The sequence below is a fragment of the Apis mellifera genome, linkage group LG12 (assembly GCF_003254395.2).
Source record: "Apis mellifera strain DH4 linkage group LG12, Amel_HAv3.1, whole genome shotgun sequence".
Taxonomy (NCBI): domain Eukaryota; kingdom Metazoa; phylum Arthropoda; class Insecta; order Hymenoptera; family Apidae; genus Apis; species Apis mellifera.
Genome location: NC_037649.1, coordinates 8,133,215 through 8,155,517, shown reverse-complemented (window position 1 = coordinate 8,155,517; position 22,303 = coordinate 8,133,215). Strand labels below are relative to the sequence as shown.

The following is a 22,303-nucleotide window of genomic DNA, read 5'->3' as shown; positions in this document are numbered from 1 at the left end:
GTGATAATAAAACTGTGTTAATCGTTTTACGTCACGTAATAGATGTAATGAAATTTTTACGAGGAGGAGATTCGAAAATTTAAAGAAAAGGATAGAAAGAAGATGAAAGAGTCGGCGTAGATAATTCATTCGTCCGTTGATAATTGTTAATAATAAAATTCAAAATCGAAATTTTGAAATTAGATTACTCGTTCGATTACTCGCCCCATTGCATTCGAGAGGCCATCAAGAGAGAGAGAGAGGACTTTCAATCGGCGAGAGCGTGTCCTTGAAAAATTTCTCGCTTCTCCATTTCAGAATTCCCGTCGATCTATGATCGAGACGATTTTTCTAATTCATGCATCGCGACTCTACACGTAGGTAGACGGTGATCTTGAGAATGAAACGAGAATTCCTCCTTCCGAAATCCGTCAGGGAGCGTGAAAGAAAGAATATGAAGAAAAAAAGAAAAAAAGGAAAACTATCTTTCAAATTAACTCTAAAGATCAATTAAGCAAAGAAACTTAAGATCGAAGATACAGGGATCCGAAGATAAAATTCCAACGTTGAAATTTAGATATTTTTACATTTCCGAATAATAATCAATAATGAAATGTTAATTAAAAAAAAAATTCACTCACGAATCGTGATAACTTTTAAATAATCCTAAAGAAGAGGATTCTTAAATATTGATTCAATTCAATTAAATAATGAGATATTCTTTTGTACCTCATTAAAAAAAGAAAGAAAAGACAATATAAGAAATTCAACTCCATCCGAGATTATTAAATAACCACGGAAGCGAATTTTTCGACGACCGAACGCAAGAATAGAATACGCTGTTTACTTTCACGAATCGGTGGCATGCAAAGGAAACAAAGGACGCGTTGTGGCCGATCCGCATGATTGTGCAAGCGTACACAACGGTTGTGGACACAACGGGATCAAAGAGTCGTGGCATCGATTAAACAAACCACCCCTTTGGTTCGTCCCCTTTTCTTCCGTCCAGAAAAGGAGTCTCACCGACACACTTCTTCACGAGTCGATACAACACATTGACGGAGTAGAACGTACAAATACGTGTTTAAGAGCGAGGGGGAAGGCAGCTTAGGGGGAAGGGTTCACGTAGGTGTGAACGGGGGGCTTTGTGGAGCCCGAACAGGTTCACCCACCCAGCCGCGTGAAAACTATTCGACAAATGAATGGGCATTTGTGTATTTTTTTTTTTTTTTGAAAGAGTTTTCCTTTTGACATTGCTGGCGATATGATTTATTTACGATTTAATACTTATGTGAAAATTTGAAGAAAAATAATGCGATGTTTTCAATAAATAGTCGGTTTGAATAAATGAATTGTGTGAAACGAGTATTTCTTATAAATAAGATTAAGTAAGTAGTACCCGCTAATTAGGTGGATTAATTATTTTTGATAAAAATCTGAGGAATTTACATTTAATAGGCTTGAAGAAGAGAAGAGAAAAATAGAAAGAAAAATTGATTTAAAAAGAAATAAATAGAGGAGGATAAAGGAGGGGAAAAAAAAAAAAAAAGAAAAGAAACTAGTACAAAGTGTATATAAATTAATCTAATAATAAAGAATAAAATTTGCATAAGTATTGCATTATTATCCTTCATTATCCTTCCACCAAATGCGCTTCCATCAAATCTGACGGAAAGTCTATTTTCAGAAGTGATAAAAATAGTTATTATATTTAATATCCTATTGACTCAACATAATCTACATGTACATCAAGTAATACATCAAGTATATAATAATGAGGATCGTTAATTTCAAATTCAATTCATATAAATTTAAATTCAATCGTTTGTTTATAAATTATGAATGAAATTAATGAATTTTTAACGAATTTAAACTTTTTTTTTTCTTCTTCTTCTTCTTTTCTGTCTAATTTAATTTCAAAAGAGAAGAAAAAAAGAAACGGAAAAAAGAAAAAATGTAAAAAAGATTGACACAAAAGGATATTATACGATTAATAAAATAATTATAAATAAGACAACATCAACAATAGAATTTTAACTTTATTATTTCACGCGAATCAAAAGTTTGTTTAACTTGTAAACCGCGTGCAAACATGATCAATGACCCTACGTACGTAAACAAAGATCAGGTGTCAAAATCTCCGTAATTACACTCCTGTCATCGAGGTGTATGTCACGCTACCCGTTCCCCTATTTGCATACGTATGCGAATAAAGTGCACGCGTCACGTGTATTGCAAAAAAAAATCTCGAGGATGTCATCAACAACGCCGTTCCACATTAATTCCGGCTAAATAACCGGAGAATTTTTCGCGGAGAATTGGATATTAAATCGGTTGAACGAGTAATAAATTTTCGTTCCTACTTTTTATCTCGAAAAATCTAATAAAAAAAAATATATATATATATACATCTAATTTCATTTAATCGAATTAATTTTTCTTCGAGGAAAAATAATCATCAAATAATTTCTCATTATTATACAAATTGTTATGGATGATAATTTAAATTTTCAAATCGTAAAATCCGTGGATCGAGAGATGGGAGATAAAATATTTATTAATTTCGTCGAATTAAAATAAAAATAGAAAAAGGTAGGAGCAATCGAGACCAGCTTCGAGTATTTATTAAATGAAAAAACAAACAATGAAATACTTGAAGATATCATTATTCTTCTTCACTACTGTTATCATACTGAATCATATATGAGTCATCGTCAAGAAAGCAATTATTGCATATATACCCTGATAAAATCACAATCTCACTAGCATAAAAGTAGCCGTAACCACTTGATAAAAAAAAGATACTTCAATGAACAGCTCTTCGTCATTATCTTTTTTTAATAATTCTACATTCTTCTTTTTTCTTAAATAATTCTTAACGAACGAAAAATCTACTTGTAACTTAATCATTACAAACGGGGTTTTCCTTTTCCAAGACAAAATACCATTCGTGTCTCATCGTGTTATTTATATCCATCGCGATTGTTCATGCACGACAAACAGAAAAGTTATATCATAGTTCGAGAAATAAAAAGAGAGAAAGAGAGAAGGGACAAACGTTGAAACGCAAAAGGCGATTGGACGGAGAGGTGGTGGGCGAAAAGGGTGAAACGGTCGGCGCATGCGCGAGCTTTTCGTCCCGAAAGGCGGAACCAATGAGCTTTTCACCGACCAATGTGCTGGCTTGTGGGTGGCTCGGCACGAACTCCAACTTGCGCCCTGCTTTCATCAAAGCGACGGCCATGTCGCTTTCAACCAGGCCCTCGTAAATCATCCTTCAAGTCCGCCGATCACCGATAAGCGGCCACGATCGAACGGTTTTATTGTCGTTGGCGTGCGTCCCTTGTCGAAAATAAACGTCCGCCACGGGCGATCGATATGGGGATTCGGGATGGGGCGGGTGGAGGAAATAAAATGGACGGAGGTAACGGTGGATCGGCATGAAATCGCGAGGAGAAGCTTACGGTTGAATCGTGTAGATATGTGGAGAGAAGTGTGTTGCGGTGGGGATAATGCGAGGGAGATAGAAGAAATAGCGGATGATTAATTCGGTTGGCAGAACCCTGTTCGTTTCGATCGAAAATTCGTCGAGTTATTACCGAGAGAAACTTTGATGACGAGAAATGGTATTTAATTTATTAGATATGATACTTTCGATATACGCTTTTGATTAATTTTTTTTTGTTCAATTTTGTCGGAAGAATCGGTTTGGAAATTTGGAGTCGCGACATTGAGACTTTAGAATGTAAATGTTTAATTAAAAATTTGATTTCTCGTTAGACAGAGTTATAAGAATGGTTGAAGAATGATACGACGGAAATAAAAGAAATACAACAGGCGATTAATTTTGTTGGGAGGAAATGAGGCTTCGTGAGTGTAATAAGTTGGGTCTTTTTAGAAGAAAAAAATTTTATCTCCGCGAACAATTCTCGGAAGGTTTGCTTATATTTGGGATTATATTGATTTTGGGAAGAGGAGATTTTTTTCAGGAAGAGGAAAGTCGCCGCGTTCGGAGAGAGAGAGAGACGCAACAAGGGCGCAAGTAGCAAGTAGTAAATTGGCTCTCGTGACGACACCGTTTGTTGCAATTTATGCCCGCCATTACTATATAGAGTATAATAAACTAGTGCTACCGGTACGGCTTACCTACCATTCGTCCCTATTTATAGACAAATTCGACGAAGGTGAAACTAGAGCGACAGATGCGCTCGTCCGCGGAAGAACGGAAGTGTATTCAACAGTCATAATCCTCTCGATATGCGCTTAATGCCATTTAAGCTCTGGTTTAGATTTACCTGATCCAATTTACCGAATACAATTATTGCTAAAATTAATATTACGATATATATTTATTAAATTCCAATCGAATGAATACTCGAATATTTAAAGTATTCTATTAATACTATTTCTGATATTAAAAGAAAAGAAAAAAAATAGAAAAAAGAGAAACGACATATTCTTTAAATAAGAAGAGAAAATTTTCAAAGAGTTGACGTCCACAATAGAATTTCTTCGTAAGGTTGGAATAGCCGTGAATCGAGTGAATCGAAGAGTGTTTGAAGAAAAGAGTTTTCCTATTTCTTCCTTCCTTTAAGGATTTTCGTTTAGAGGCAAACATCTTCGATGACTTAGCATCGGAGAGAAGCGTTACACAAAATCGGAAGAGACCGGTATTTATTCTCGCGTTTAGCAGCCAGTTTACAGTTATTGCTTGTGGTAAAGCGTTCTCGTGTAAGTAAGTGCGACGTGCGTCTCGAGATATTTTCTTGTAGAAAAACAAAAAAGAAAGAAAAAGAAATAAAAAAATCAATGCCTTGGAAGTTAAACTTTTTATTAGATCGATCTCATTGTAATTATGATTAATCAAACTAATATATAAAATTATAATACTTTGTATTATAATTTTTGTTCTCTCTCTATTCTTCGAACTATTCAAGAATATGTTATTCTCTATAACGTTCATATTTGTCTTTCAAGATAATTTTATTGTAAAACGTTGCAAGGTATAATATTACGTTGAACGGAAGATAAATTCCTGTTTTGAAGACATTGCAAGATATTTAACTTACATGTTCTAAAAATATCCCAAAGAAATTCTATTAGGCGTAGAAGAATCTCTTTGATGATGAAGATGAATTTTCATTATTTTGCAAAATGTAAACGACGAAATGTAAATTTGAATCTTTACACTTTAATTATTACACTTAGATTATTTTTTGAAATAATAAAATAATAAAAAATAATAAAATAGAATAATTATCAAAAATAATTTTGATTGCACACAAGTATTGCACAAATTCTATATCGCACAAACGTTTATAAAAAATAAAAAAAAAAAAATCGAAGCAAATACTACACTATAAAATAAGAAGTGATATAGAAAAGAACGAAATGATTTCAGATACTTCAGAGATGAATTAGAATTGACTTTGGCTTATCCACGATAAGCGTAAGTGTAGCACATACATATTGCAATAATCTTTCTAAACGAAAAGAAAGAAAAATAATGATAAAGAAAAATCATTTTAATAACCTATACTTCAAAACAAGATATGATTAGAAGTGGCTACACTTGAGAACCAGGATGTGTATAAATACTTAACTATCCAGCCAACTCGTTTCTACCTGAAGTCGAACGAACCCGATTATCTATTCAGCGCAGCAGAGTGAGAGACAATGTTTCATAACGGCACGTACCGCGTGTAACTTGAAAAATCGACCGTTTTGAAACGGCGGGAAACGGGATCGAGAGTCACACACCGACCGGTCGTATCTTTCTTTTCTATTCAATGACGCTAGGTGCATGCGTCCAACCGTGTGCACCCAGCTTGCTGCATCCACTTCACGACTGTGTGTATACGTGTGTGTGTGTGTGCATGGCTGCTTGTGCACACGTGAACGAGCACATTGCCATTAACGCTCATTTTGCGTCGTTGCGCCGTTCTGCACGGACTGGTGATAAGCACCGTACAAATCAGGAAAACTGCTTTTGATTTTATAATATATCGTCCGGGGGAAGGTTTCGTTGCCTTTTGCGAATAATGTTAGACGAGTATCGTGAAACACGTCACTTTTTACGAATATTAAAGATGAATTTTTAAATGCTTTATAAGTTATCAAGAAGTTATCCATGATAATTGCTAAATCATCAGTTTTAATTTTCTAGAAAAACGAAGAAACTATGACGTGATTTAAATTCATTGTCTTCAATTTTCCAAAAAAAAAAAATTAAAATCTATAATTGAATCACGAGCTAAGATTTAATAGATAAAATATACAATATTTTAAAAATTGAAAAAATTTGTAGATCGCAATTAATTCGTTATTTGCATGGATTAATTATACAAATTAATTCTACTAGACATCTCGTCTACGACCTTAAAGTGTCAAAGTAAATATACATATCATCAAGTTTTTATTTGATTATCAATACTAAGTGATAAAAAGTTAGAATAACAAAAGAAGGAATCATGGGATTTTATAAACGCGAAATCAATTCACTCGAGTCCCTAATTCGATCAATTATCTGTTCCAATACAAGAATCGAGCAAGAAGCTTGCATAATTTCACGCGGAAAGAATTAATTAGCGACGAGGAAAGTTTCATGCCGTTATGTTTAACGCAACTGTACTAATTTCGTTAGACGCTCCTGCTTCTCTTTCTCGGTAAGCTCTCGAAAGCTTTCGCGATTATCGTCGCAAAAAAGATCTTCTTGGTTCGAAATCTACACGTCGTTGAACCGTTAAATCGTGAAAATTCTTCAACTTATGTTGACAAAGTTCACAATCGAAAATCACATCGTCTTTGAATATGAAATTATTGAAGAAAAGATCACTTGATAATTGGAATAATATGTTGACTTTTCGAATATAATATTTGAGTCCAAACTTACGTAATTTTTAATTAGCAACTCGATTCAGTCGAAAATAACTTGGATATTGAACCGCAAGGATTAAATAATGATAACGATTGTTGAATTTTGAAAGAAAATTTTTTAGACTATTCTAGATTATTCATTTGAAAAATCTTCAATTTAGAAAAAAGATTAATAAATTAATAAATGTAAACTTGTTTCTTAACAAAAGTCTAATCGAGCAAAAAAAAAAAATACTAAATATTATTATTTGAAAAGAAACGTAGTTATAACTAACCTAACTTTTTCGAAGAATTCTTACCATGCGCAGAGTATGGAAAATGGTCTCGAGCGATTGAGGTTAGATTATTCGTCTTTGAAGATGAAGCGTTAACAATGATCGAAAAGTGAATGTAAAAGCTTGTTTCATAGCACAGAGCGCGTTGGTTATTGGCACAGGTTACGGCCAAGTATCGAGCCGTTAATTTCAAATAAACGGAAAAGCACGTTCACCGCGCGACTTTCACTGTCTACCTAGCCATGGTTAGAGAATACTGGAATTATTGGCAAAGACCAATGGAATTGCGGTAGTATTTGAGAGAGTACGATTCATCCAATGGATCACCGCGATCAAACATCAATTCTTTTTCTCTTTCTTCTTTTCTCACGATTTTTCGAGTCGAGTAGATCGTATGGATATTGTTAGGTTAGAGGAAATGTGAATCATTAAAATATGATGTGAATGAACTATGATTATACATAAATGTACTTTTTTCTTCTAGGAATAAATCTTTTGCATAAGCGATTGATATTCCGAACAATAAAATATATAATTCGTACAACATAAAACTTTCAAGTTATTTATATCTTATTATAAAAAATTGACATGCAAAATTATTTTAATCCGTCACTATTTTGAAATGAATTTAAATTAAGAAAATTGAGAATTATCTTCGTGAAAAAAAAAAGAAAACATCAGCGTAAAAAAAATAGTTTGTATTTTGAAACTAAACAATTTTAATACCATTCGGCTTAAGCTCAAGACACGAGATACTCTAATTACTCGATACATAATACATAATACAGTTTACGAATAGAGTGAAACCTACCAGTTATAACTATTAACTGTACTCCATGCGTCTAATCATATTTATCCACGAACGAATAATTCAATGTAATCGGATAAACGAGTTCTCCGCTTGTGCACTGAGAGCAAGCTTGAGAAAAGATCAAGTTAAACGGAGAGAAACGGGCATTACATTGCAACCTCCGACCCAGATAAAGAATGCTATGGTGCACTCGTTGCAGGTGAATGCACTCGGCATCCAGAAGACCAATATTGGTCGCGATTATTTGGAAAAAGTGAATACTCGCGGAAAAATATTTGAAACATATTCTATGATGATTATTATTAATGACACATTAGAATCTTTCATTATTCGATATTATTTAATTTTAATATCCAATTATCCGTACGTATAACCTAAAATTGTAAATTTCATTTTACATGACAGAATTTTGCATTACGTATAATGCATTTTATCAGAATTTTAATGAAACGATTAGTATGTGAGTATTAATATAGTCAATCCCGTTATTTTATAGGTATACAAATACGATTGCGTGAAATCTAATTGATCTCGTTTAAAATACCTGTTATTCAAGTAACTTGTATGCAATGTCTATTAATATGTTTATTTTATTTTCTAGCAATAATTGCCTAAACAAATGGATTAAACGAAATTAAAAGAATATTTATTTATATTGGTATATAATATTGATATTCATAATGGAAATGATCAAGAAATGATGCAGCAAGATACATTGAACTAAACGTGTAACAGGTATGCGAAGGCGGTTTTTCCGCGAGTATGGAGGGGAGAAGCACAGTCAAGGCAAAAGTAGGGTAAATGTATCCACGTAGGCAAACGACTCTCCTTTGAAGATCAATCAGAGCGGACTAAAAATTTTACAAATAGAATTCTTCAGATTCATGCAATTTAGAAAGGATTTGTGAATGATACTACACGTCAATAATGCATGAATAATTCAACTGTTTCATTTTGCGCGCACAAATATTATGCAGATAAATATAAATCGAATTCTAGTATAACAGTCTTTAAAAATATCTATATTTTTATAATTTTACAAAAAAATATCGTTAAATAATTAATTTTTCAATTGTTTGAAATAATTTTAAAAATAAAATCTTTATAAAAATTACTATTATTATTTTCATCCAATCAAAAGTGTCTACACTATAAAATATAGTATAATAAAAATCCCTAAAAGAGAAGAATTTAAAAATTCCCGCAATCGTTTAAATATGTCGGATCATAATTCAATTTGCTTATTAAACTCGAGAATATTCGAAATGGAAGAACGAATAAGATGAAAATATAGCAGAATAACGTTGTTTATCTCTCTGTTAAAAACTGAAACACGAAAATATACGATCAAACGTGTCCGGTCGTTTAAGGTCAACGCACGATGAACGCGATGCAACCGAACGTATTTGTACGACAAGGTATATGGCGAACGTTAGGGATTCGCGACATTCCCGTGGCTGTCACGCTTGTCAATCGTCGCGAACCGTTCTGCTAGCGGTTTCGATTATATTATAGCACAAAACGAATGTAATGAAACGCTTGTACTCACCGAGAATCGCCTGGAGGGTTTGCTCGTCCCCGTCCCCGATGACATCCATACCTCCGTTGATAATCGGACCCCTGAGATCTTCCGGGCCCGATCAACGGGCCCCATTTTGTCTCCAGGCTAGAATGTCACTCGACGCGACGTCCCACATAGTACGCGACGTTTAATGTAACTCTCTTCCGTTTCCCTCTCTCTCTCTTTCTCTTTCTGTCTCTTCACGATTTCACGGTGCACTTTCTGTCTTTTTTAACCGTGCTTTTCTTTTGAAATTCCACCGAATGAGATAAGTTCACAAACAATACTTTTTCCGTGTCGTCACTATATGTTTTCTTATACCTTCGAGTGCAGCGACACGATCTACGAACGATCACCGTCGAGAATCGGCACGATGAACGGCAACAATGAGAGCATCGCAAAGAAAAAAAGATTATCCGTTCCGTATCCAAAAGAAACAAACGCACCACTTAAACGAACTTGTATACCGTCTTTGTATGTTTTTCTTCTACTTGTTAAAACGATTTCTCCGTACGTTATTTCACTGTTGGCTCGTACACCCAGGAGCCGTGTCGAATCCCGAGGCGCGGACTAAACTTGAGTTCCGTCCGCCGACACTACACGCGCACGAATCGTAATACATGCAAACACGCCCCGTGTATGTCGCGCCGAGAACAAGTTGATCACGTGACGTACCTCAGTCTCCTTTGGGCGAAGTTTGAAAGAAGCGCGCATTGACAATCTCTCGTGAAAATATATTGTGATTTTATAAAGACACATTTGTGCAATTTTCCATTGTGATAATTGATGACTGTTTATAATATCATTACAGTTTGTGTTTATCAGAACGTTATGACGATTATGAAACTTTTAAAGCGTAAGTGAAATCTTGAATATCATCGTCGAAGAGATTTCAAGATGGCGACACCGAACTGCATTTTGCGCGGTAAAACGAAATACTGGATTGAAATTCTTATTTCGAAAATGATACGAACATTCTACATGAAATGGAAGCATTTTTCGTCTTCAGTTGTACGAATTTCAATGTAAGTTATTAATATTTCTTGATATTTTTCATATTTAGATATATTTAGATAAATAATTGATGTTTAAAATACATCATTTCTTCTTTAATACACACAATTATACTGGGATTACTAGAATGAAAAAAAAAAATTTCATTAATTATAAAAATAGAATTTTATTCTTAATAAATAATAACTAATACTATTTCTTAAATTGTAACATAGATCGTAACATATTCGTATATACATTTCGTATCTTATAATCTATGAAATATTAAGCAGATAATATGTAAGGAAGATTAATACAATTTTTTATGATACACATACACTATATAAATTTTTTTTATAGTACATAATGCATACGTTTGATAATATTTTCTATACGAATTTATGTTTGAAAGAATTGAATATTTTAATCAAAATGGCGGATTAAATCTATAATTCAAATTTAACGGTTAGTTTTTATTTCTAAAAATAAAAAAACAAATTTATAAAATATTTATAAAATTTTAATACAAATTTTAATAAATAAAAAACAAAATCATGTTTTACAAAATCATTATAAATAATAATTTTTCACAAAGAAAATTTAATAAACATAATCGCGATAGTACTCCACTTCCTAAAAAATTACACGTAAACATTGCATGGGTACTATAAACATTTATTACGTCACATAAGTACAATTGAACACCAAAGGGTTTCTAAATAATTATTATTGTTATTGTTACGTTATTAATACGTTTACAATTAAAGTTGCTTAAGGCTTTTATATACTCATAAATAATATACTCTCAATTTGCACTTACACAAATACATAATCTCTTAAATATATTTTGCTCTCTGTACAACATATATACAAGTATATATATTATATATTATATATGTATACATATCACAATCTTTCGCTCAAAAATACACGTTCACACTGTTCACTTACAAGAAGAATTGAAGAATTCTAAAACATTATATTAATAATTTGAATGGTGATGTTATAATACGTTCGATGAACAAATTGATTTGTTTTTAAAATAACATGATGCTAAATTTTCAATTACAATATATTCACAAATTATAAAAATTATTTAAAACAATTTAAAATTGAAATACATAACCTAATATATAATAATAATTCAAATTTGAATTCAGTGAGAATTATAAAAAAAAATAAATCAAACTTTTATAATTCCAACAATGATTAATCATAAATCTTATAAAGTCTGCAATATATCTCATTATAGTATATAATATTAATGAATATTAATAACTTTGGTATTATTATGTCAAAATTGAATTATAATAGTTCTATGCAGAGAATTGAACATTGCTGTTCAAACTATTGCCATTTTTGTTAATAAATTCATATCAAATTCTAAAAGCTCATAAATCACACTTATTGTCAACTATAGACTAATATTTAACCAAATAAATTGATCATTATCAAAAAAAAAAAACAATCAAAAATTTTTTTCATCATTAATTCAAAGCATTATATTGGAATTTTATTAAATATTAATTCGTACTCAAAATACAGTAAAAAAAATAAATAATCATAGCTTTGTATATACATAATACTTGAAAAGAATGCTATAACAACTTTACTTTTTCTATATAACGAATAGTTTGCTTTAAAGCTTAACAAACTCATTCTACAATTTATCTTTTTTCTTCTTTTTTTTCAAGTAAGACTATATTCTTTACAATCTTATAACATTATAAATTTTGCTTTGTATCAGAGAAGCATAATATTTCTAGTTAAATTTATAACTTATAATATATAATAAATGTATTGTACTACCTGCATTCAGTCTTTATTGATAAATTAATTAAAAATCATGGAAAAAATCATTGTGTGTACATTTTACTGTAAAATTAACTAGGAACTACAAATAGGATAAAAATTTTTTAATTAAACTGGGTCCCAATTTTATAATTATTTGCCCTTCTGTATATTTAAGATTTCATTTTGAAATAATTATAACTATTAATGTTATTATTTTTGTAATTGTATAGTAGACAGCAACATTAGTTTTGTAATAGTTTACTGTATTGGAAAGCTAAGTAAGAACTGCTCATAATGTAGAAAGAATAGGACTCTGAGAATATTATAGATGCAAATGTTTAATAACTAACAAATCTAATTTATAACACACAGAGAATGCATAAAAATCTGAATCAATACTTTGACAAACCCTGATATCTCGCGAGTCAAATTGAATTTATTTTTTTTTTCTTTTTTTTCTTTTTCTTTTTTTTTTTTTTTCCATTTGTCAAACAGTTTTAATTCCGTTTAAGAATAATGTAGAACTCTTTAGAACATGAGTCAATAACCATTTACCTTTATCTTGAGCTTTGTGTGACTGATATTAATTGTCAACGATTTGTCATGGCAGTATAGAAATGGCAGCTTATTTAGTGAGATAAAACTCATCTTGAATAGCTGAAGATCGAATAAGACATCCGTTGGTCTAGAATTGAAATCAAGATTCTTTTCATAGGATTTCCTCCATAGTACAAATATTCACGCCCGAACGTTACTAATATGTTGCAGACCATATTCATTTCGTAAATCTTTTCATAATAATTCTAAGACCAATTCTTTTTCTTCTACTGAACTTTTATCAATTCCCATAATCACTTTGTTTATAATTTCAATCACCTGAACTTGATGATTTACCACCTTCAAGTGTCTGTTCATACAGACAAAGTGCACGATGAACGAATTCGTATTGTTCTGCTGTCTGAACCATACCACCTCTGTCATATCTGGAAAAAAATTTCAAGACATTAAAATTTAAATAAGTTATAAATTCTATTTCATCAAATAAATATTTTATACCTCATTTGGCATAAAATACCCAATACATCTACATTCCCATCTCGTAATAACTGCGTCATTCCCGTAGCTAAAGCTATGAAACAACCAGTTCGTCCAATTCCAGCACTACAATGAACAACGACCGGACCTGGTAAAGAATTTACTTCTGCAGCTAAACTAACAAGGGTATCCGCCGTTTGAGGTACGGCATGGTCTGGCCATGAATCATACCTATATAATTGTTTATTAACCATATATTAAGTAATCCAATAATATGACTCAAACAGAATAAAGATTTTAATGTAACTACCAGTAATGCTGCACATGCTTTCTTTCGCCTTCATATCGAAGTTCCAAATCTCTGATCGTATATCCTTCTCTTGTATCAATAGAACTAACAATAATAGTAAACAGTCCAGCCTGTATGCGATTATTTTTATCCAATGGAAAATATGCTTCGCATTTTGTTTTGGCGGCTTCGTGTAATTTCGTCATCATAACTATCGCGGGTACTTTTTCTGCCCAGACCATTTTCCAAAAATCATCCACAGTGTGAGCTAATGGTCCCTGTGTTGCAATATAGCGTGCATCTTCTCCATCATATCCCTGTTAGATTAAAATATTTAGATAGGATAAAGATAATAAGGCGAAATTTTTAATTTCTTAATTCCTTTCCTCTTAAACGTACCCGAATATAATTGGCATTAATATAACTTGAAAGAGGATCGTCAGAAGGACCCGGTAAAATCACTCTTGATTGTGGATTTGGTAATACGGAACAATATCTATTCTTCACCCCAGATCCACATATATCTAATTTCTCTGGTAAATTAAGAGGAACTTCCCAAAATTCTTTATGTAACGACGCCGTGTCACTGATTGCCTTTCTAAGTTGTGCTCTTGATAAAACGTTTCCAGCGCTTAATAGAAATTCCTCTGCAGTACATTCACGAGTAGGTGTAACAATATGAGGTGGACTTTCTGGAGGTGGTGCCAATTCTATAGTCAAACTTGCACTTGATCCACGTCGTTCTAACAATCCTTTAGTCCTTATCCGTATCGGTTCCGGTCTGCGTTCTGGAGTCGCTACTGACATTACCTAATAAAAATAAATAAAAATTAATTAATTTTATAATCATTATTTCAATATTTAATTATATCGTTTTGATCAGTTAATAATCATACTTCTGGTAAACCAATGGCTTGCGTGAGAGATCGAGTAGGAACAGATTGAACTGATGATTTCGTTGCGGGTTGATGAACCCATTCAATCGATCCTTTTGAAGATTTTATAGATTTTTCCGGATGACCCACAGCACCTTCCTCTACCAAACCTCTCCTATCACCATCTTCGGTATCTTTTTCACGCGACATTTGTTTCCGCAGCCATAACAAAATCTATAAATAGAATTTGAAGTAAATATCTCATTCAGATATACATTGGATAGCGTAGAAATGAAATTTAAGAAAAAAATCTTACCAGAAATGTAAAGAGAATGACGCCACCGATGGCGCAAACTGCTACGAACAGGGACAATTGCCAATCTAGCCATGATAAGGTTGCAGTGGAACGTACCTCCTGTCCTGTGCGGGTACTGAGTTGAGCTGCTTGCAAATCCATTCCAGCATCATCCAGTCCCGTTATGGACTGTGGGATCCTATGTATAAAAAGTTGATATCTTAAATTGATATCAAATTCATTCCCATATAAATTAATGATATCTCTATAAATTGATAAATATATACATCAAATAAGAAGTGTAAACATTTACCTGTGATGAGATCGAGCAGACATTCCCTCTGTAGATGGCAATAAAGGAATAGGTAGCACAGTATCCGTATGCCACCTTTGTCCAGTAATTAAGTAAAATTTCTCCAAGGGATTTGAATTGTCATCATTGCTTGAGATTTCATAATAATTTGCATCATTTACATAATGATTAGTTAAAGGAGTACTTGTTCCTCCTGCAAAAAAAGGATCAAATTTTTTTTTTTAATCATTCAATATCACAACAATTATATTATCTTGAGTGTACTAAGATTTAATATCAATATAGTACTTTATATTATCTTAAATATATTTAAGATTTAACGTCAATAGATTAAAAATAATTTAACCAACTTATAAGAAATATTTTATATCTCACTTTCTATGTTAATGTTATCAAATCAGATATCCATCAATAAAATACTATATTCTATATATATTCACATAGTAATTTTCAGTTATCTTGACAATAACAAGCAATATCTTTAAAATGTCATAACATATATAATATTTATGCAATGTTATGCGTGGAAGCACACGCGATAAGTCAAACTTTTATCAAAAGAACAAACGTTCTATGTTTTTCTTTTATTAACGTAATATCGAACACTTTTCCATAATTTCGTACCACCTGTCAATTAGTAATGACACATTCCACTTAACGTTAATCTGAATTTTTTTAATCTTTATAAAGGAATGTTCGAAAATCATTCCTTCCGACTTTTGTGCCGTTATACAGGAAGTAAACATCGTGTTAATTTTATGAACGGAGCACCAAGTAGATTCTGAAGTAGGGAAGGGTGACAAGGCAACGAGGAGATAGACTATACACCAATGAGAGAACTGCATGTGACAAGTGGATGAATAGACATCGTTCCAGTCACTGACACAATCGTGCAACAGTCACCGTCCGTATGTACATGTACTTCCATTTATACACAAACACGAAACGTGGAGGAACACGAATAAACTACATCCTGTTTTCCAACTGTGTATACAGAACTAATACATACATATCGAGGAAGTCGCGATATTCGTATAAATTAAAAAAGAAATTTCCAAAAAAAAAAATTTGATCGATACCTGTTGTTAGAAACAAATACAGTAGGAACACGAGGGTGATACGATTTAAAGTAACGTATGAATCGCGATTTGAAAATAGCGGCTGCACGAACGTATAAACAGCCATGTTGATATCGTTAACAGAGACCAATGCGATCTCCACTGCGCAAGTTTCTCGTTCGAACTGTCGAAGACGTTGCTCGTGTACCCTGACCTGGGCTTCGGTTCCCTTCGGCCTTGCACTCGGTTACGTACGGGAGGAAATATCGGCCAATCGGTGGCGAGCCGCACGCAAACACCAGCCAATCACATGGACGGTTTAGTAGCGGTGCTGGGAATTTGGCGGGAGAAACTCAAGGTGAATGAAAGCGAAGCACGTGCATCTAATGATAGTAAAGTGCATTCGGAATCAAGTTTTACGTTTGCCTATCGAGATCGAACGAGAAGCATTGCGTTCCGTCTTGAACACGAATACGCGTCGTTTTGATCCGTTTTTTTTTCACGCGGTCGGTATCGATGTTCACTTTATATAGTATTTTTTTTTCCACGTATTAATAATAGAAAGACTTATAAACGAATTATCTTTTCGCAAAATTCATTTCTACAATTTATCTCGAAGAAAAAAATATGACTTATTTTTACTCGTTATATCATTAGATCAATAGAATCTCAATTTATGAGTAAATAACGGCAAAGAAAAACGTAAACATATCTCCCTAAGAGCATTTATGGGTCATGGATATTCGTCATGGTGGTTAACATCAAAAGAAATATTTTTCTGATACGCTGACGCATCCCGGGGATGAATCACTTTACAGTATATGCTGCAAAATTAAATTCTCTCACGAAGAAAATAAGAATAATGGAAAATATTCAGATTCGTATTACCGTGTACTAAAACTCCGTCGAAACACTGTCTCATGTTTGCATCGATATTATACTTTTCCATCCGTGAACGATAAAAAGTTTGTAAATAATCGCTTCTTTTTTTTTTTTTTACAAATACATCGATCGATTTGCAAACCAATGATGAAACCAATCTTCGTTTATCTCGTAGTGATGAGATTAAATGATGCAAAACAGTGGTTATTTTTCTCGATGTTAAAAGGCGAGTACAGCTCGATTTTATCAATTATCCATCAGTTAAGACAATATTGGATCGAGCAAACGTCTAGGCGTGCGTCTTACGCATTTCTCAAGAATATCTTGGTGAATCAGAAAACCGGATGTTGCCCATTCATCCCTGCCATACGGCCGACATCCAATATTCGAATCGCTCTGTTTATAATTTTATACCTTCGCACCTTGCGCAAGGAAGATTACAGCTCTATATAACGTTTCTTTTCTCTTTTGTCTTTTTTAAAATTTTATTCCAACTCGTTAAATATATATTCTTCCGGTCATCGATGTTTCATTCTTTTTTACAAAAGTTCGTTGAATACTCGAAGGCTTTTTTTTAAATAAATCTTCTTTTCTTACGTATGAGTCAAATGTTTCTCGTCATTGTCACTTCTTTCTCTTTTAAACACTTCTTTTCTCTTTTCTTTAATTGACTCGACCAATCACATGCTGCAACAATTACTCATATTACACAATACCCCGTATTCTCCGAAGCCAACGTTCAACCAACTCCCCCCCTTTCCCTGCCTACCGATGCCTGTCCCTCAACAATGCTGACCGACTGTCATTGTTGCAACAACCGGGTGAAAAATCAATAACCGATGGCCCACAGCTTTTCAACCGAATTTTTAATCCCAAAGTGTTTGTCCAATGGATTCGTTAAATTAACCGAGGGCCTCCGTTCGAAAGAAGCCAATTCTCACGATATCTGTGATTGATTGAGATATCTTGTCGTGTCCTCGCGCCACCACGATTCTTCGAGAGTGGTAGTTTTAACAGCATTGTTAAAAAAAAGAAGAAAGAATCTATTTTAGATACACACGTTACGTATGATCGCGCGTGTTGAATATTTGCAAATAATAAAACGAATACACTCGTTGATTGTAAAAATTTTTTAAATTTTGTATGTAATACTCATCTACTAGAAATCATCAAGATTTTTAATACGATGTATTATCCTCGTGGATTATTATTTTTTTTTTATATACTTAAACTAATTTTGGATTAAACTTCACGGTGTTCCATGTAACTGCAAGGTGTCGAGTATTGTTATTAAAACAATCGATAAACTGGAGTTCGAGTATCGGGTAAAATCACGAGAACGAGGCAAGGAATGTTAGGAGGGCGAGTTTAACTTTTCCAATTCCACGTGAACGAATCGATGGAGGCGAGAGGAAAGAAAATTGTCAAATTTTCGATTCAAAGGGATTCGAGCAAACCACTTTTACCGCACATTCCGTAGATCTCACTCCGATTCTAATTTAATTGATTGCAGGGAACGTATTATTTGAAAAAAAATTGAAAACTCGACGAGATCGAAGCACAAGAAAGGGGGAGGGGGGGGGAAAAAAAGAAAAGAAAAAAAAGTTGTCGACGAAAAAAAAAGACAAAGATTCGACGAGTGTACGGGAGCGTGGATTCGTACGAATCGTAGGGAGGTCGTGGCACCGACTAAATTAGAGGCTCCATTCACCCTTCGGAGGGGGCTTGCGAGCTTTCGCAGGGCGCACGCAGCCAGACACGCACTTGCGTGAAATTGTGTACCGTCGATTCGAACGAGGAACGCGTGGGTGGTATCGAGACACGTCTTTCGAGGGTTTCTTTTTGCTCTCTCTCCTTTTTTTTTCTTTTTTTTCGTCGAGTGTCCTGTCGAGAAAAATACTTGGAAATTTCGTATTTTTGAATAAAATCTTTCGAATCGTTTATATTAAATTTATTATAGAATTATCGTACGATTATTTTTTACTTTATTCGAATCGGAAAGAAAATATTAATAGTAGATTCGTGTTCTTGAAAAAATATTTTTACAACGATCTCACAAATATCTAATCTCATGAGAAAGAAATTAGTTGAATGGTAAATTTACACGAGACACGTAATTGAAAAGTTAGGACGATATGAAAAGAGAAAAAGGAAAAGTGATTTTCAATGTCTCTCTCTCTCTCTGTCAGAGACATCGAGAGAGGAAGAAAAAGAAAGAAATGAATCGTCCTATAATTATCGTAGCGCGACGAGGCACGATAAATCGTCAGTCAAAGGAATTTTATCCATCCACATGGATACGCGTATCGCTCAATGAAAACTCGTTTAACATTTACTATAAAGCCTTCGTTATTCATCGTGAGTCATTGGCCGCTTACGGTCCTCGCGGCCAACGCTGATAAAGCGCTTTTGAGAAAACTGTGCATCCAATCTTTCCATCGATCCTTTTTTTAAAAAAAAAATAATAAGCTTCTACGTTCCTTTTACAATTTTAATAATCGTCTTATGGATTTTTTATTTTTTTTTCTTTTTTTTTTCAGATTAAATTTTCAGGTAAATAAAAATGGTAAGAAATTATTATGATATTATTTGTGAAAAAATGGTTCGACCAAGAAGTAGATGTACGGAAGCTTTTTTCTCTCTCTTAAAATAAAATTACATCGTTTTAATTATAGCAATCGAGAAAAGTGTCGATCTATTTACGTCGAAAAATCATTAGTTTGGATATTATCCTTTAAACCAATGATCTTTTAAATATCTTTTAATAATTTTTTCTCGATCAAAAGTAATCAAACTGTACTTGATTTTATTGCATTTACAAAAAGAAAAAAATCTAATCATATCCTTTTTTGAAATTTCTCTCATTTTTCAATTTTCCACTAATTTTATTATTAACGACTCGTCAATTAATCAATCGGCAACAAATTCGAGTATCACTTTGAACGAGCGAGATTTAACAACGAGAGCGGGAAAAGAGAAAAAAAAAAAATCTGAGAGAAAATTGCGAAGAGTTTACCGAGGAGGAGAGAAGTTATTTTCGAAGGCGTGGGCGTGAAGGGAAGCCGTGGAGACGGTATCTAAGGGCGATAAACATAATCACTCTAACCAGTACCTTGATATATTCCCTATCCCGGTCAGTCGAAACCCTTCTTCTTCTTCTTCTTCTTCTTTCAAAAACCTTTGGAAACGCGAAAGAAGGGGATACACCCACGGAAATTTTCTCCCCGCTTAAATCCGGTTAAACACGTGCTCCTCGTCTCTCGCTTCCTTTCTCGCACCTGCAATTTTTCGAAAATGAAACGAACGTCTGAACAATAATTTTTTGCGAATAATTAAACGACGAGTGGACGGGTTGAAGTTAAAGATAAGTTAGTTAAAGTTTCGTAAAGATTCGAGCGTAATTTTTTTGGATCAATAATTTGATCGAAAAATGCAATTGCATTTTTAACGATGGGAGTTGAACTGCGTTGAAGTAGATTAAATTATGCCGAATCGATTTCTCGGCGTGGGTAGGTTTGGTTGTCTCATGATAGAATGACTCATAGGAAATCTACGTGACCGTACTCCTGATTCGGCTAATTAAAACGTTTCCCGCACGCGAACGTAAATTTCGATAATTTTGTTATTCTTAATCGCGATTACCAAGAGATTGATAACTAAGCGCAACAAAACTCTTAAAATTAAGCTTCGCACGAATATTAATCGATCGATTATTTTTTTCAAAAATTCGTAATAAAGAGTAAATTTTCAGTAATTTTGAATCAAAGAGATACGTATAAAAACTACAGTCAAACGAATATATTAATAAATCGATTATTTTCACGTACGAATTTTTCCACAATTCGAGAAGAAATAATAATAATAATAATAATAAACTCGAGTAAATTTCCAAGAAATAAATTTTCAATAATTTTGAATCAAAGAGATATGTATAAAAACTACAGTCAAACGAATATATTAATAAATCGATTGTTTTCACGTACGAATTTTTCCACAACTCAAAAAGAAATAATAATAATAATAATAATCTCGAGTAAATTTCCAAGAAATAAATTTTCAGTAATTTTGAATCAAAGAGATATGTATAAAAACAGTCACACGAATATTAATAAATCGATTGTTTTCACGTACGAATTTTTCCACAACTCGAAAAGAAATAATAATAATAATAATAATAAGCTCGAGTAAATTTCCAAAATGTTCATCCCCTCGAAAATCGTGAAAATCGTGTAGGAAAAACACCTTAAGCTCACCTTTAAGTGCACGTGAAGGAGTCGTCAGTACGTGTCTCGGTGGGAATCGCGTTACTCGTCTCGCGTCTCTCTTCGTCGCGGACCTCGATCCTTGAAAAATTCATCGTTCCGGTTCGTTTGAAGGAGCGACGAACACCACTCCAACGGTCCATTCAGAGATCTCGTCGTGTGTCGATTCACCCCTCGTCGTAGGCGTCTCGTTACGAGTAGCCGAGCATCGGCCCCACGCGTGCACACGCGTGAGACCCCTCTCAACTTCTACTCGATCTTCTCTCGCCTTCCTCTCTCATTCTATTCTTCCATTCCCTTTCCCTCTCTCGCCAAATTGTATATCTCCTCTCGTCGAACCTGTCACGATCACGTGCAGAGACTCTCTCTCAGTTTTCCTTACCAAAAGTGGTCGAATTATCGTCCCTTTCCACCGATCCGATCTCCTCTCGAACGAATCTATCACGATCACTCGCTCGTCTTATTCATCTCCCCTCGAACGACACTCGTATCACCAATGTCGATAATCTTATCGCGACAATACTTGGACAATGCAAATCTTTCTTTTCCTTTTTTTTTTTATTCTACGTATCCTACGATCGTTCCCTCCCAGAACGAAGGAGGAGGGGGAAGGATATCGAGAACTTCAATTTCGGAACGGAAGAGAGGAGAAAAAGCGAACGGAAGTGGCGCGGCACCGGCCACTCGCATTCGACGCATCTGAATGGCGTCTGAACGGGTTGCAAAATGACGGCCAACTGCATTCACCTCTTTCGGTGGCCGTGGAGGGTGGCGAGGTGGAGTGCAGACGCGCGCATTCGTGACACGGATACGAGGCGACCCACCTTCCCCTCTTTTACACTGCAACCGACCAGCCCTCCTCCCTCTTCATCCCCCTTTCCCAACAGGGTGCCGCGGCCACCGACCACCACCACCACCACCACCTCCATTACCACCACAACCAGAGGTGGCTGCCTCCTCTCTTTCTCCTCCAACTTTCAACTCCCTCTCTCCTCGCGCTTTTCC

General features: G+C 34.0%; 2 protein-coding genes across 6 annotated transcripts in view; both read right to left on the bottom strand.

Annotated features, from left to right (window-relative positions):
• The window catches only part of LOC410166 (myelin regulatory factor-like protein), a 48,226-nt gene extending 38,118 nt beyond the window's left edge, over positions 1 to 10,108 (bottom strand). The window contains exon 1 of the mRNA XM_026444390.1: positions 9,491 to 10,108. Within this exon, the coding sequence (XP_026300175.1) occupies positions 9,491 to 9,539 (49 nt within the window). The 5' untranslated portion in view covers positions 9,540 to 10,108. The remainder of the gene's footprint in view (positions 1 to 9,490) is intronic.
• A 2,620-nt stretch (positions 10,109 to 12,728) lies between these two features.
• On the bottom strand, positions 12,729 to 22,028 carry LOC552694 (tyrosine-protein phosphatase non-receptor type 5). Of its 5 annotated transcripts, none has more exons than XM_026444396.1 (9): positions 21,290 to 22,028; positions 20,149 to 20,314; positions 15,097 to 15,289; positions 14,805 to 15,003; positions 14,510 to 14,722; positions 14,013 to 14,423; positions 13,635 to 13,930; positions 13,346 to 13,555; positions 12,729 to 13,272 (listed from the first exon to the last, which is right to left on the bottom strand). In XM_026444396.1, the coding sequence occupies exons 3-9, from the start codon at positions 15,117 to 15,119 to the stop codon at positions 13,158 to 13,160; spliced, it is 1,467 nt and encodes a 488-aa protein (XP_026300181.1). In that variant the 5' UTR covers positions 15,120 to 15,289; positions 20,149 to 20,314; positions 21,290 to 22,028; the 3' UTR covers positions 12,729 to 13,157. The 5 variants fall into 5 exon arrangements, with proteins under 5 accessions (XP_026300181.1, XP_006565277.1, XP_016770995.1 ...); XM_006565214.3 differs by lacking the exons at positions 20,149 to 20,314; positions 21,290 to 22,028 and adding exons at positions 17,043 to 17,723; positions 17,806 to 18,085; XM_016915506.2 differs by lacking the exons at positions 20,149 to 20,314; positions 21,290 to 22,028 and adding an exon at positions 16,176 to 16,352.
• Positions 22,029 to 22,303: the final 275 nt, after the last annotated feature.